Source organism: Cyprinus carpio, chromosome A6 (genome assembly GCF_018340385.1).
Source record: "Cyprinus carpio isolate SPL01 chromosome A6, ASM1834038v1, whole genome shotgun sequence".
NCBI classification, from domain to species: domain Eukaryota; kingdom Metazoa; phylum Chordata; class Actinopteri; order Cypriniformes; family Cyprinidae; genus Cyprinus; species Cyprinus carpio.
In genome coordinates, this window is record NC_056577.1 from 33,638,329 (window position 1) to 33,655,126 (window position 16,798).

Here is a 16,798-nt window from a genome sequence, read left to right on the forward strand (position 1 = left end):
GTGCAGATTACAGTAATGAAAAAGAAAAAAATAATTTTAATGTCAGAACGCAAAAAAAAAGAAAAACTATTTATTTTTTTATTTTTTTATTAGATGTAATTTTCTTGACGCAAAAACTAAAAGCTAAATGAAAAAATATCCTTTTGGGGGGTGAAATATGAGATTCCCAAAGGAGTTCTGATCTTTTTAAAATTATATCATTAAAATATCAGATGTTATATTAGATATTTTCTATAACATGCACACATTGCAGTTTCATGGAAAATAATGTATATGCCTAAAAGCAACAAAAACCACAGTTTAGTATGCAGAGCGTTGATGGATAAACAACTGTCACAACAGCTAATTTTACAAACCTTTCCACACATTATCAAGACATGTAACATCTTAAAGACATTTTTTGAAAACAATCTTCTACAAAAACACCATTGTACTACTTTGTCAAAGTACTGAATACAATCCAAAATCAGTGGATTGGTCTCTGTTCGTTTGCATGCAGTTTGGCAACATGAGCTGACAGTATTTTACTAATATTTGAGCTCTACATGTGGTCTGACTGAGTCCATCAAGAATCTGAAAAGAGCTTCAGACGCAGAAGCATACATCAGCAAAGACATAAATCTCCTCACATGGATACCAATTGTAACTGACCACACCAGCATCTGCTTATAGTTTGATCGATCTGAGTCATAGCATCCCTCACACAAAAGATATCAGATATTAACCACAGTCTCTCAGACCTATTCTCACTACCATCTGCAGTCCTGTATGAGAAAGGCTAAGGCCATTCCAGGAAAAAAAAAAAAACCTGCGGTCATGGATACTGGAGTATTTTTAAGAGAGACTCACCTAAATCCTCACAGCACACTTCCATAGAGTCTGAGGAACAATCGCTCAGATCCTCAAGAGAAGCTTCAGTGTCCTCTCCAACCTGCAGCCTGAGGCACAGACAGAACGACAGACAAAACGTTAACAAGAAAGAAATCACGTGTCTTTGTAGCATTAATTCTTAAAGGGAATTTTTATTACTCAGAGGATGAGACTTTATTTCAGCATATAATTTTACATAAAAATAGTAGCCACAAATGAGACAATAGCTGATCATACAGTACAGAGCTATAAAATTATACTTCAATTCATATTAGAATATACATATATATATGTACGCAGAATTATACATACTGTATATTGTATATAGCAATATTATTGGTCAAATCATTTTAAATTTCTTTTTTTTTTATATTGAAATTTTAATATTTAATATTTAAATGGATGTTTTATTTATTTTTTTACTTTGATGCACCAATAAAAATCTGGCCTATGCAAGTAAGATAATGATTATTTATAATTATAAATATGAGCCTATAAAAAAACAATTGTATACTATTTTCAATACTTTGTCTAAATAATCAAAAAAATAAAACACCAAAAACTAAAATAAATCATTTTAAATGCAAGAAGTGAACTTAGGCATCACAACATAGTTGCCACACTACTGTGCCAGCAGGAACACAGAGCCGAGGATAATCGAAATAGTCTTTATTATCCAACACAGGGGCAACTCCAACATGGAGAACAGGAAGAAGACACACGTATGGAACTGAAAGACCTGAAAAAACTGAACGGAAAGGACATGGGTAATAAAGGCAGGATAATGAGGGAACTGACAGGTGCGGGGGATCAATAATTAACCTGGGACATGGAACACATGGGGAAGAAACTAGACACACCTGGAATAAATCAACAAACCACGGGAGACAGAAACTAGGTCACGGGGCAAAACGTACACAGACAGGTCCATAGTTCTGACAATAGTATGAAAATATATTTTTTTTTCTAGTTTTGCTAAAGTTTACATTTAACAGTGTTACTAAATTATCAGTGTTTTTAAAATGTATTTACATATTAAAATTTCTAAATAAAAAAAAATACAAAAAAATTTTGACTATGATGTACCAATATTATAATTCTGGCCAATACAGTAAGCTAATACTTATTTATAATTATAAATATAAGCCTATATAAAGCATGCATCAGATGACAGCCAAAGTCATTTAAATGTAAAAAACAGAGAAATTGAGCGTGCACATTTTAATATTCGCAACATATGTTCAATACAACCTATAGCAATAAAAAAAATAAAAAATTGAAGTCTCACCTGAATCTGAAAGGGGCCACTGCCGCCATGCGTGGAGACTCCCTTCCTGCAGGACACGCATTTGAGAAGTTCACCTGGGATTTAGATGCAATTGTTCCTCTGTAACTGTCACCACGAGCCAGCATTGTCATCCGCTGCTTCTGAAAGTCCCTTTGAACACCAGTTGACGTTTCCCAAATGACGTTCCCGTTAGTTGGCTTGCGAAGGGCTTGACCCGTCTGTTGCTCTCTAGAAGATTCAACAACCTCATTGTCTAGACTCCTGAAGTGATGATGGCCAGATCTCCAGTTCTTGTTGGAGTGTCTCTCCATGTCTCTGAACCCATCCTGGGGCAACGAGCCCCTCCGGAGGTTGTTTTTGAATGGAATCATCTCTCGTTTGGGCACATGCGGGCTGCTGTGGGCCGAACGGGGAGCAAACGACGGCCTGTTTGTGCCACCAGATGTCCCTTGAGCTCTCTGTGAAGACTGAGTTCTCGATCCGGTCCCTTTGAGTAACTCCTTTGAGACCGATAGAGAAGATATGGATGAGGTTGAGGAAGAAAGCGAGGAAGTTCGCGCAGCCAGCTGGTTTTGGGCAGCAGGACCCAGTAAAGAGCCGCTCAAGCTCTTGGTGTCCTGCTTGGAGAGACTGGTCAGGCTCCGCGGCAGAGGAATACCAGAGCCGCTCTGAGACATCGTCTTCAAGTTCACACCACCGCTCATGGTCCAGGAAGATCACAAGATAAAGCTCTGGGAGAAGACTTCAAGAGAACATGTTCAGATTTAAAGAGATTTATAAAATGATTTGTTTTTTGTTTTTGTCTAAAAATGTGACAATATTTACTCATATTTATTAAAACATCATGACTAAACATAAGAAAGCATGCTTGACAGCATGATTGGCATCTTAAGGATGGATTACTCTCATACCATACAAGATACTATAATATATAATAAAATAATCAGTAGTTGTGCAAGTATAAATAATAAATATAAAAACATAATATTAATAAAAATATAAAAATACAAGAGAAAACAGAGTAAAACAAATCAATAAAATTGATTTAAAATAAAACAAAAACACACACAGTGTCCTTGCATATTATGAATACAAAATTAATCAAATGCAAACACAAGTACAAAATAAATAAAAATAAAAAAGTAATTTATCAGTGGAGGTAGGGGAAATATAAAAAGACAGTTATTAAATAAATATAGTCTTAAATTAGGACATTTAAAACATTTATGTATATGGAAACAAAAATCATACTTTAAGTGCTTTTTTGTAATCATAATTTCATACATAAAATAAAATAAAATAAAAAGAAATAGAAATAAATCTAGATAGACAGACAGAAAGATAGATATAGCACTGAATTTATTTTTCCCCTCTTTGAAGCTCATTTGCATATCTGATAATAATTAGGACTCAGTGACACACTGCAGTCGTTTTGGCCGGACCGGCTGCTCTTCTCTGGAGGGGTTTGATCAGAGGTCTGCTGACAGACTGGCACCACTTGACACTCCCAGCATGCAGTGCCAGCACTGTCTGCCATTTCTAAAGCTCTTCCAGTGACTGGCACCAAAACTGATCCCTTCCTCCCAATAATAGGACCTCGATTGTGCCTGTAGAGTCTCACTGTTGTCCACTTCTGCTCAAATTAAGTGTTTTGATTTATCCTGTGCCATAAGAACCACTGAGTCACATGACTGTAGCGATCACTCCTGGCAACATAAATCTATAAGAATGGTCATATATCAACACCCGATTCTGCATTTAACCTCTGCAGATTTGTGTAGGTCACTAAGCCCTGATTCCAGATCAGCAGCAGCACTGATATTGATAATGAGACCCTCAGGGCTCTGGTGACCTGACAGAGACGTCACATCCTATTAGTACTCATTATCTGCACTGACAAGTGCCAAATTTGGAAATATGACCAAGCCACCATGGCACCACATAAATGTGCACATAAATACATCTTGGCTGTAAATGCAATGACAAAAGACAGCAACTCAAACTGACCTAAAATGGTGCTAACATGTAAGGGATTACCGGGGCTAGCTGTCACATGTGGAAGGGCTATATAACTCAGTCACTATAAAGCAAAATGTCCTATTATATTCATTAATTCACATTTATATAAGGTCATACTATAATCTCCTATTCACAATAAAACCCACACATGCAACTATGTAGTGAAAGTATATTATAAAGATGATAAAGATAAAACATAATTCATAATTTCTACAGATTAAATACAGATGCTGTGTAAAATGAATTTATTTTTCTTCAGAAAATATTTCATAATTCAAACAAAGTTAATTTTCTCAGATCAGTGTCAATAAACAGCAGGCTCCTATTGTGACAACTCACCCCATGTAGTGTGACAACATGCCCCGCTATATTAAATCATTGTATGCTTCCAGTTATACGCCTATACGGATATAATCATTCAAAAATAAATATTTTCTGTGAAATAAGCAAAAAACTGTAACAACTAGCCCTGTTCTCCCTTATAAGCAACAAATAAACCTAATGCAACATCACAAAAAAAGTGTAAAAAAGCACCTGAAAAACACATTGAGCAAATCACATCACAATGAACTCATGCATATGACAGCATTACTTCAGTTTCACTATAAATCAATACAAACGCTGAACCAGGTGCCACATCCAGACTAGAGTAACCATGACACAGCAGTCCGGAGCTCAGAGGAAGAGGATTTTAGATAAGTGGCCCAGAAAACAACTACTAAGCAGCTGCTGATTGAACCACACACACCGATAGAGAGATAAACACATCTCTCCTAAAATACTCAATGCACAACCTATAAAAGCCTAAACCATTCAGACTTTTGAATATAAGCCATTAAATCTCACCTCTTTTTAAAGAGTTGCAGTGAATTCCTACAGCATCCCTGTGATAACCTTTACTGCTGTCTGCACACTCTCAAGGGAAGGCGGAGACTAAAGACATCTGGACATGCAGGACAGCCGTGAGGAGCCAATGAGGAGGACAAATAGAGAGCAGGAGACATTTGCTCTCCCTCCTCTCAGCGAGAGACACACTGACACAGTGTTTCCTCAAACCCAGACACACGCCCTCATGCCAGCAGCTCATGTTTATGTTTGTCATCATGACATCATGCCAAAAGCAGTCTCTTGAGGGCGTACCCTCTGACAGCATGCATTCAACATTAAATTACACCAAATTACCATTCATTTGCATTGGCGTTTTGCAACCCACTCACAGCAATCGCCAAACAAACCTAGCAACCTCTCAGAACACTCCAGCAACCATCTACAAAACCATAGCAACACCCTAGCAACCACCTACAACTACTCTGAACACCCAAGCATCCCACTAGTAACCGCCTACAACACCATACCAATACCCTGACAACCTCCCTAAACATCCTAACAACCACCTACAGAACTATAGCATACTTAGCAACACTCTAGCAACCACCCTGAACATCCTAGCAACTACCTAGCAATGCCCATACAATCACTCTGAACACCCCAGCAACCACCTACAACACCATAGCAATGCCTTAGCAACCACCCTGAACATCCTAGCTACTACCTAGCAACACCCTAACAACCACCTACAACATTATAACATACTTAACAATGGCCATACAACCTATCAGAACACCCCCACAACCACCTACAAAACCATAGCAAAACCCTAGCAACCACCTACAACTATTTTTTGCACACCCCAGCATCCCACTAGCAACCACCTACAACACCATACCAGTGCCTTAGCAACCACCCTGAACATCCTAGCTAATACCTAGCAACACCCTAACAACCACCTACAACATTATAACATACTTAACAATGCCCATACAACCTCTCAGAACACCCCCACAACCCCCTACAAAACCATAGCAACACCCTAGCAACCACCTACAACTATTTTTTTTAACACCCCGGCATCCCACTAGCAACCACCTACAACACTAAACCAATGCCCTGGCAACCACCATAAACATCCTAACAACCACCTACAGCACTATAGCATACTTAGCAACACTCTAGCAACCACCCTGAACATCCTAGCAACTACCTAGCAATGCCCATACGACCACTCTGAACACCCCAGCAACCACCTACAACACCATAGCAATGCCTTAGCAACCACCCTGAACATCCAAGCTAATAACTAGCAACACCCTAACAACCACCTACAACATTATAACATACTTAACAATGCCCATACAACCTATCAGAACACCCCCACAACCACCTACAAAACCATAGCAACACCCTAGCAACCACCTACAACTATTTTTTTTTTGAACACCCCGGCATCCCACTAGCAACCACCTACAACACTAAACCAATGCCCTGGCTACCACCCTAAACATCCTAACAACCACCTACAGCACTATAGCATACTTAGCAATGCTCTAGCAACCACCCTGAACATCCTAGCAACTACCTAGCAATGCCCATACGACCACTCTGAACACCCCAGCAACCACCTACAAAACGGTAGCACACTCTAGCAACCACCTACAACTACTCTGAACACCCCAACATCCCACTAGCAACCACCTACAACACTAAACCAATGCCCTGGCAACCACCCTAAACATCCTAACAACCACCTACAGCACTATAGCATACTTACCAATACTCTAGCAACCACTCTGAACATCCTAGCAACTACCTAGCAATGCCCATTCAACCACTTTGAACACCTTAACATCCACCTACAACACCATAGCAATGCCTTAGCAACCACCCTGAACATTCTATCTACTACCTAGCAACACCCTAATAACCACCTATAACATTATAACAATTCCCATACAACCACTCCAAACAACCCAGCAACCAACTAGCAACACCCAAGCAACCACCTACAACACCATAGCATACTTAGCAATGCTATAGCAACCACCCTGAACATCCCAGCAACTACATAGCAACACCCTAGTTACCACCTACAACACCATAGCATACTTAGCAATGCTCCAGCAATCACGCTGTACATCCTAGGAACTCTCAATGCTCATACAACTACTCCACCCCGCCCCCCAACAACCAACTATCAACCACCTACAACATCATAGCAATGCCCTAGCAACCACCCTGAATATCCTAGCAACAACCTACCTAGCAGCTGCCATACAACTACTCCGAACATCCCGGTGACCAACTAGCAACTACCTAGCAACCTCCCTGAACCCCTTAGCAACCACTCATAACAGTGTAGTAACCTCTTAGAGACGTCCTAGTAGCTACTCAAAACACCTCAGCAAATGCATAGCAACACATTGGCAACTCAATTTTGCATGTGCAAACACAGACCACATATTGTTCCTAAAATCTAAATCTCTAATTGTGAAATGCATAAAGGCTTGGTCCTCATCAGTGTGGATGGGGGATTTTGGATCTTAAGCACAGAATTTTCATACTGCGGCAGTCAATGTCCTTATGTGACTGGTCTCGACTTTATATAACAGACCTGGTTTTGTTTGTTAAATTTAGACCCAAGACCCAGATTCAATAATTTATTTATTTTTTGCCACTTCTACACGACCAATTCACTATGTCAGATTGAGTCTGTCAGGGAGGGAGAGAGAGCAGGAGAGTCTGGTTCAAACCAGCCAGAAGATGCTTCAGATCAAGTTTATCCAACAGCCTGCAGTCAGGCAGCAGAGAACAGAACAACAGGGTTTTATATATAGCAAAAAGGGAAAAGTATAAAAAACTAAATGTAAAATAAATTATTTTATTAGTAAATTATTTTTAAAATGTATTGCTATTATTATTGTTTTTTTTTTTATTAAATTTATAGTTTTATTCAACAAAGATGCATTAAATTAATCTGCAATGAGAGCAAAGATATCTGTAATGTTTCAAAAGATAAATAACTGCTGTTCTTTTGAACATTCTATATTTATCAAAGAATCATTTTCCGCAAAAATATGAAGCAGCACAATTGCTTTGAATATTGATAATAATCAGAAATGTTTCTTGAGCAGCAAATCAGCATATTAGAACGATCATGTGACACTGAAGACTGGAGTAATGATGCTGAAAACCAGCTTTGATCACAGCAATCAATTATATTTTACAATATACTCACATAGAAAAAAGTCATTTAAAATTATAATAGTTCGCCATATTAATGTTGTTAACTATTTTTAATCAAATAAATGAAGTCTCAAAGGACAAAAGAATCAAAAACATAAAATCTTAGCGAACACAAACTATTAAATGTTCTCATTTTAAATCCATATCCAAAAAGCTGGTACCTGTTTTCATGAAATCAAACTAAATCCGTCATCTTTTGCCTTAAGCACAGACATTCACTATTACTAGCAACCAGCCAGGAATAAAACAGGAAAACTATAATTAAGTAATTATGTTTAATCTTTTTGAAATGTGAATTACTAGAGGTGATGCATACAATTATCAAAGGAAAACAACCTCATTTGAGGAAAAAACATTTTCCAACTGGCCCTGTCAGTGTGGATTTCTATGAGATCAGGAAAACAGCACGATAGCGTGACATCATCAGTAGCTGTAATACTCTGTGCTGGTGGGTTAAAGGGATCCAACATGAAAGACCGGGCTCTGACGATCCTCAGGCATCTACAGCTAGTCACTCCTAATCCAGTTCACTCCGGCCCACACCCTTGTCTGTCATACAACTAACACAATTTAAACACTTGATGCTGTTTGCCACAAGAATCTTAAAGGTCCATTCCACTGCACATCTGAACAAAAACACCGCACTGCGGCTCTGCTCCAAACCCTATCACTGTCTACATAGTCAGCTGCCTTCTAATGAGACAACTGATCAATTTGGAACAATCTCCATTTCATGCACCATCTCAGAAGGTTTTTTGGTTGTAGCTCCTGCTTCACCTGTATGTATATATATATATATGTGTATATATATATATATATATATATATATATATATATATATATATATATATATATATATTTTCAAGATCATAAAAATGACCAAAAAGGTTTTTATTATAATAATAAAAGGCAGCAAAATGTTGCTTATAATTAATAATATATACTTTTAACTGGTCTTTTGCACACACACACACACACACACACACACACACACACACATATATATATATATATATATATATATATATATATATATATATATATATATATATATATATATAATATTTTAACTGGTCATTTTCCTATACTTTCTCTGTTGTCTTTAAATGAGCAACAGGCCAAAGCATAAGTTGAATTGGTCAGGTCTTCTCTGGTCAAGACATTATGTACATTATACATTACAGCAGGATATTAGACTGATTTCAGCAGCAGAATGAGTTGCATTGAATGTTAATGAGTCTTTTAATAGATGTAGTTTAATAGGTCAATTTTATATCAAAACTTAATATTGGCTTAAATGTACAGGAGACATTACAGTATAATCTGAGCTACTGTCTGCAGACATTTAGAGACACAAATATCGATTAGACATAAAAAAACAAATACTCCCCACCCTGATGACTTTATTAAACCTCAGATTCTCAAGGTCTCTCCTCACGTGAGCCATCTGAACCTACAGCCCACACTGCATACAAATAATATTCTTCTTAATCAATATTTCTGTCTCATATCTAAACCTTTTTAAAACAGGATCAACATGAAAATCAAAACTGCATAAATCCAGATCCAGAACAAGAACCAGAATGTTCACTGTAAAGAACTGAAATGAGAGATTCAAAAGCAGCCTTTATTTCAAACACAAAGCACAATGGTAAAGATACTGCGCCAACTAGTGGTTGAGGTAATAATCACCTTTAGTACGCTGGAGACAGACTGTGGTCTGGGTCTCAGTTTATGGCCTGAAACTCAGACGAAAGCCACGTTCATGTGGTCTCAAGACACAAGACCGAGACCACAAGATCAAGACTCGTAGCTTTACAAACCCGTAAGATAAAAATCATATTATAAAGGATGAAAATAATAGAGAAGCTTCATATGTGGCATGTGAACTGCAGTGAAAACCTGATACTGATACAACTGACAAATGCTTTACAGTCTGGTAGGCTTTAACAAGTGTAAAGCTGTTGTAGTAATCATATAAATCTAGTGGACTTAATGTTTGAGCCTGAGGGACTTGCTCTTTTGGATCCAAATCCAGCACAGCCTGGCACAGCTGACCCAGATTCAACAGAACCCGTTTTTCTGAGAGCGTCTGTCAAGGCCTTTTAAGATAAATAACTATAGCCTTGATGACCAGTTAATTTTTTTTTAAATATTTTTGTCTTCAGTTAGATTATCCTATCATTATGGCAGCGAGTTCTGTACAAATTTAGTACGGAAAATGTTCAATAGTAAAGAGATACTTAAGACAGAAAATGTAAAGTTACATTGGTAATTAAAGCCTAGAAACTACATGAAGTTGCAGATCAGCCTAGAAGTTTATGAAAGCCTTCATGAGAGATCAACTTGTGGTATAATCCAACACGACTCAACTTTTCCTCTCGATGAGTCATCTGACAACTAGGCACGGGCTCAGGGTTTAAAAACCAATATTGTGGAAGACTTGAGTTGCTTTACCAGCGTCCTGAAACCAACAGAGTCCAGAGACTTTAATGACTTGATTTTATTATATAAAACCAACAGGAAAATAATAAATAAATGGGCAACAACACCAAATTCCCTCAGCTGCCGAATAACACCATTCATTGAGTGAATGTTGAGATGGGTGTAACACTGTATTTGTATGTGATTTGCGCATTATTTTCTGAAATAATATGATATTATAAAAGGGAATGTAATTAATGGGCCTTAAAAAATCTAAATGTCATTAAACGTCATGTGCTCATTTGTAAAGGACATTTCCTGAGGGGCTCTGTAAATCGAAATACAATTCCTACTTCACCTCGAGGATAATAAAGTCCATACACATGACCTTACTAGACGTTTAAAAAGCTGTCTTGTTTGATGGAATATATAAAAAATAGACTAGTATTACATTACGCCACTCCCTGAGGTCATGCGCGATGGAAGGCTATTTAGTTCTGTTTCAAATCCACGTGTACTGCCTAACTGGACAGCATTTAAAGCATCACAGGCAAACTGAAGGCTGGTACAAAAACAAGGCAGCACAATGTCCTATGATGATTCAAGATGCCTAATGCTAAGGTGGCATTGCATTCACCCTAATCTTGCAAACCCAGAATGCAATGTGCCAAAAAAAAAAGTCTAGTTAAGGCTGCTCTGTTCCTGCTCAAAATTCTGTGAAATGTCACAATGCCACACAACAGCCAGACTAAATTAAATGCTTTTATGCAGCATTAAGCTGAGCAGCATTGAACAGCCTGTGTAAAGACACCTAAATGACACTTCTGTGCCACCTTTGCAGTGTAATTTGATTACAAATCATTTTCGTTAATTGAAAAATGTTGAAATAAAATGATAATATAATGATATAATGATAAAATGAATATAAGATGAATAATCTTGTCTTGCTAAAAAAATTAGTCAGCATGAAATAAAAAAATTATTTACACTATATAGTAATATTTAAACAACAACAAAATGTAACACAAATTACAAAAGCACAAAACAAAATTACTAAAACTTTTAACTAAAATCAAAATGAAAACAATTAAAACAAATTGTATATTAAAAATATACAAATAAAAGCTCATTCAAAATATTATTAAATACTATAATAATACGTAAATAATAAACAATATGGTAGTCAAAAAACAAGCAAAATAAATACATAAATTTACATTTCACATAAATATACATTTAAAGGACAAAAATAACAGAAAATAAATAGTGAAGTATACCATTAAAATGTAGTCTAATTAAAAAAGGCTAGACATTTTTATTACAGGGTTGAACTGTTAGCTTAGCAACATCTAGATGTTCAATAACTGTATGACATCACGGCATCACAACATCACAATATACCAGTGTGGTGATGTCATCCTAATACTGCCTGTGGCTTTTAAAACACCAAATTTCAAGCAAAAATCATGGGATTTCTGCCCCGTGCAAATCCAGCTCACAGTCAAAACCGAAAGTGCAGCCAGCCGCATAAACATTATCCATCTAATGCTTGTTAGTGCGGATTTAGTTTAGCATTGAGATCCCTGCATATTAACATCCCAAAAACAATTTAATAGTCTCCAGGCTGTGCTAACATAACACACATACTGTAACTAGTTACATTGTTAACCAACTTACTCACTACTGGAGAAACGGATGACAGAGAAACACTGACTTACAGCAGGGAAACGTCACAGGTCCAGCTTAGACAGTCTTGCTAGTTGCATACAAGATACTAAGGTAAACATCCAACCTTCATTACAACATTGTAGTTGATTCAGAGGAGAGTCAACATCTCTTCTCCCAGCTCTGAATCGAAAGAAAGCAGTCTCTCTTCTTAAATATTCACCCAGCGTCTTCATTAAAATACATATTCTCCTTACTAGTAAATGGACCAGCTGGCGTATGTCCAGGTTGGATGGATATTTTTACCTAAGCCTGAACGGAGGTATAGACCTACTGAGGGCCATTAGCAGTGGATATGGATCCTACATGCATGTCTAAAGCTCCTAGGCCACGTTTGGTTCAGATTTAAATGGATCACGTTGGATTTTTCAGATCATTAAGCTGTTCTTTTTTTACAGCAGAATGTCAAAGTCTTTAAAGTACTTTATAAATGGCATAACTCTTAAGTGGCCACATTTTAAATGACAGCGTCTGAAATGTTCCTTATTTTTCATGCCCACACTCACACATACACACTGTTTCTCTGAGGGTAGTGCTGTTAAAGTGAAGGGAACGGCATGATTCTGTCAGATGGCACAAACTTACACCTCTGACAGTCATTCTGACTGTGGACGCATTTGAATTTTTAATGTTCAATTACTTTTTATCACTGTTACTTTGACATACACCACCAATCTGCTGAAAACAAACATAGATTACCTGTTTTAGCCAGTTAAACCATCATGTCTTTGTATGTTGCTTTTGGCTGGTTGTCCATTATGACTACACTAGTTAAGTTGTTGTGCCTAAAACCAGTTTAAACCAGCTTGGAACTAAAGCTGGGGCAAACTGGTGTAAGCTATTTCTTTCAGAAGAAAAACCATCAAGGAGTAACTATATTATGAAATATTAGATATTAAGCCCATTTCCACCACATAAGAAAAAAAAATGCTTTGGTACAGTAATCATAATAATTTTAACCTTTAATAACATTAATTACATTTTAACTCATAATTTTGACATTTTATTTCATAATAATTTTTTGCTTTGTTTTTTTTTTAATGTAACTGACTTATAATTAACTTTGTATCTCATAATTTCTTATCTATAGCCTTTTATCTCACAATTATGACTTAGCTCATAATTCTGACATTAACACTTAATGTAATGATTTCAACTTTTTATCTAATAATAATTACTTAATTGGCCATTTCTGCTTTTATATCAGAATTATGACTAGTCTTAGAGTGTTGTAATTTTGACTTTTTATCCCATTTATGACTTTGTATCTTATAATTATGCCTTGATATGTCACTATTTTGACATAATTATGACTTAGTGTCTTATAGTTTGGACTTCTAATCTCATGACTTTTTATGAATTTTATTATCATTATTATTATTAAAATGACGGTGTTGATCATGATGGTTATAATATACATTTGTACAATACAATAAGACAGGCCTACCTGGACATCATCTTCCTCCTCCCCAACATAACCCCAAAATCATCATCATCAATATCAACATCACATGATGATGATGATGATGGCAGTGAATAAAGTGTCATATGCATCAGTGTGAGCTGGGTTATGTGGAGTGTGAGTCTCTCTGCAGACAGGCTCGAGTTTCACCCGCATTGAAGGCAGAACTGCAGCTGCAGCCGCTCGTTTATTATCAGGCTTTCCTTAATCTAATCTGATCTTGCTGGAGTGATGATCCATCTACAACACACACTGACCGAGCAGCGCGTCTCTGTTTCACAACAGCCGGGTTGCATTTACTCAGCTAATGCACTTTAAAATCAACAGCACCAGAGAAAATATGAGGTCTCGGCACGTGCTTTGTTTGTTTTGTGGTGGGAAATAAAGAAATCGTTAAGGCACATATACACGGAGAAACCAGAATCTAGAGTGATAGACTTCAAGCACAGACGGTTTGAAGCAAACATTATGGCGCTATGACGAACGTATGATAAAAGTCAATATACCCCATAAAAGCGAGAAAGGGTGTGTCGCGCAGCTCGCGCCACAAATGAAAGTCTCAGTCCAGAAGCGTGAGCGCGCCCTCTTCCGGCCCTTCTCTGCGTCGGCGCATAGACCAATATTTACCTTTTGTTTGTTACCTGGCAAGGACAGAATATTCTAATATTCATGCACAACTGTGCAAAACACATCCAAAACATGCTCTCAAACCAACCTAGAATCCTAGTCAAAAGTTCCCAAATATTTTCTGAAATATTATTGACTGACATGTAAGTGACCCAAAGAAGCTGCATAATATTCGTGCACAGCTGTGAACATGCAAAAAAGCAGATCACGAGCGCTTCCTTTTTATTACATTGATTTATGTTATCTTAATTTTATTTTATTATGGCCTTTGATCATTTATTTACGGCTACTTCTGTGTAAGTTTGATTTCTTAAATTCGTAATTATTTGCTCCCCAAACCATCCTAAAATCCTAGTCAATGTCTTGCAACTATTTTTTTAAACATTACTGATTCACATGTAAGTGACCCAAATGAATAGAACAAATCTCAAATCAATTTTTAAAGGGACAGTTTACCCCAAAATGAACTTTCTGTCATAATTTAATTATCCTTATGTCATTCTAAACCCAAATGACTTACTTTCTTTCGTGAAACACAAACGAAGATGTCCAGAGCTCTGAAAAGACCAAAAAGTGTAATAACTACAGTATAAGGACTATATCTTAGTCCTCCAAAGCTATTCAAAATCAAAGTCCTAATAACCATTTCAAACAACATGAGGGTGAATAAATGATAAATTTTCATTTTTAGGTTAATTATCCCTTTAAGCCACTCCGCTATGGCTGTCATTCTTACAAAACTATACAAAACCACTTATTAAAATTATTACCTTTACTTAGTGAATTAATTCCAGTTCAACAAGCCATCAGTTAAAATCAATTCACATTAAATTTAACATCTGACTTAATTATTTTTAGTGATTAACAGAATCTAAATGACGGATTTCATATAATTTAACAGGTTTACAAACCAGCAGCATAATTAAACAAATGGAAATTAATGCAGTACTGAATATAAAATAATCATTTACTCACAGATGCTGATGCAGAGCCACTAACAATATTATTCAGGCCAGAATATTGAATAAACGAAGCAGCAGCGCCTTCATTCATCACATAGACTTCACAGCACACAAGTCTCTCTCTCTCTCTCTCTCTCTCTCTCTCTCTCTCTCTCTCTCTCTCTCTCTCTCTCTCTCTCTCCTTCTCTCTCTCTCTCTCTCTCCTTCTCTCTCTCTCTCTCTCTCTCTCTCTCTCTCTCTCTCTCTCTCTCTCTCTCTCTCTCTCTCTCTCTCTCTCTCTCTCTCTCTCTCTCTCTCTCTCTCTCTCTCTCTCTCTCTCTCTCTCTCTCTCTCTCTCTCTCTCTCTCTCTCTCTCTCTCTCTCTCTCTCTCTCTCAGGCCTGAACATGTGCTCAGATTTACATGAAAACCTTCCCGTCCTGGACTCCTGTTTCTCCAGTGGTGGATTAATGCATTGGTCACACACTCATGCTCATAGCAGATGTCCGGAGGAGAGAGCGGTATATAAAAAGGCTTCTGTGTAACACACACAAGTGAAGCAGAGCTTAAGGCTTTCCTTGCTCAGTCTCAAGCCTAGGGATCAGTTTTCAACACCCTCTTTGCAACGACAGTCGAAGGAAGTCATTGGATCGGATGAATCCGTGCAAAAAGAGCAGCACCATCAGCAGACTCACAGGCTCTTGGCAGAGACAGAAGATGCGTGCTGTAATATTCATGTGCTGCTGTGAACATGCAACACATAAGAAACTGGAGTTCAATTAGAGTCAAATTTATAGAGAGGAATGTGGTACCATGGTAAAACGTAGATACTTTGAAATATACTGTACCGGATTACAAACTGATTACCATCTGCATTTCATGGTAATGAAATATATATGAATATATGGTCTTACCATACTACCATGCTACTTCTTTGTCATCATAATTTGCCTTTGTTTTAGTGGGTCAAATCCAGACAAATATCCAACTAACTAACTAACATGTATCTTTTATTTGTTACTTGGCAAGGACAGATGCATCATATTCATGCATAGCTGTAAACATGCAAACCAAAGGCAAAAGCAGATGATAAAGTCTTTCTAATTAATTAACAAACTAAACTAACTACTGTAACAACTAGATAACCGGCTTTATTTCTTAACTAACTAAACAAACTAAATTTATTTCTTAACTGTTCGGCTTCATTTCGTAACTTACTACTAGCTAACAAGTTTTATTTCTTAACTAATCTGATTTATTTCCTAACTAATCTCCTTTAATCTCCTCTATTTATATATAACTAACTAACTACTAGATAACTAACTTTATTTCTTAACTTTCTAATCTGTTTCATTTCCTAACT

General features: G+C 36.9%; 1 protein-coding gene across 9 annotated transcripts in view; it reads right to left on the reverse strand.

Moving 5' to 3' along the window:
* The window catches only part of LOC109052163 (neuron navigator 1-like), an 87,764-nt gene that overhangs the window by 63,369 nt on the left and 7,597 nt on the right, over positions 1-16,798 (reverse strand). For 8 of the 9 annotated variants that reach the window (XM_042759131.1, XM_042759132.1, XM_042759130.1 and 5 more), the window contains exons 1-3: positions 5,024-5,216; positions 2,159-2,900; positions 850-938 (exon numbers count right to left, since the gene is read on the reverse strand). In XM_042759131.1, the coding sequence (XP_042615065.1) occupies positions 850-938; positions 2,159-2,862 (793 nt within the window). In that variant the 5' untranslated portion in view covers positions 2,863-2,900; positions 5,024-5,216. Of the gene's footprint in view, positions 1-849; positions 939-2,158; positions 2,901-5,023; positions 5,217-16,798 lie in introns of those variants that run through there. The other variant, XM_042759124.1, reaches the window with a different exon arrangement.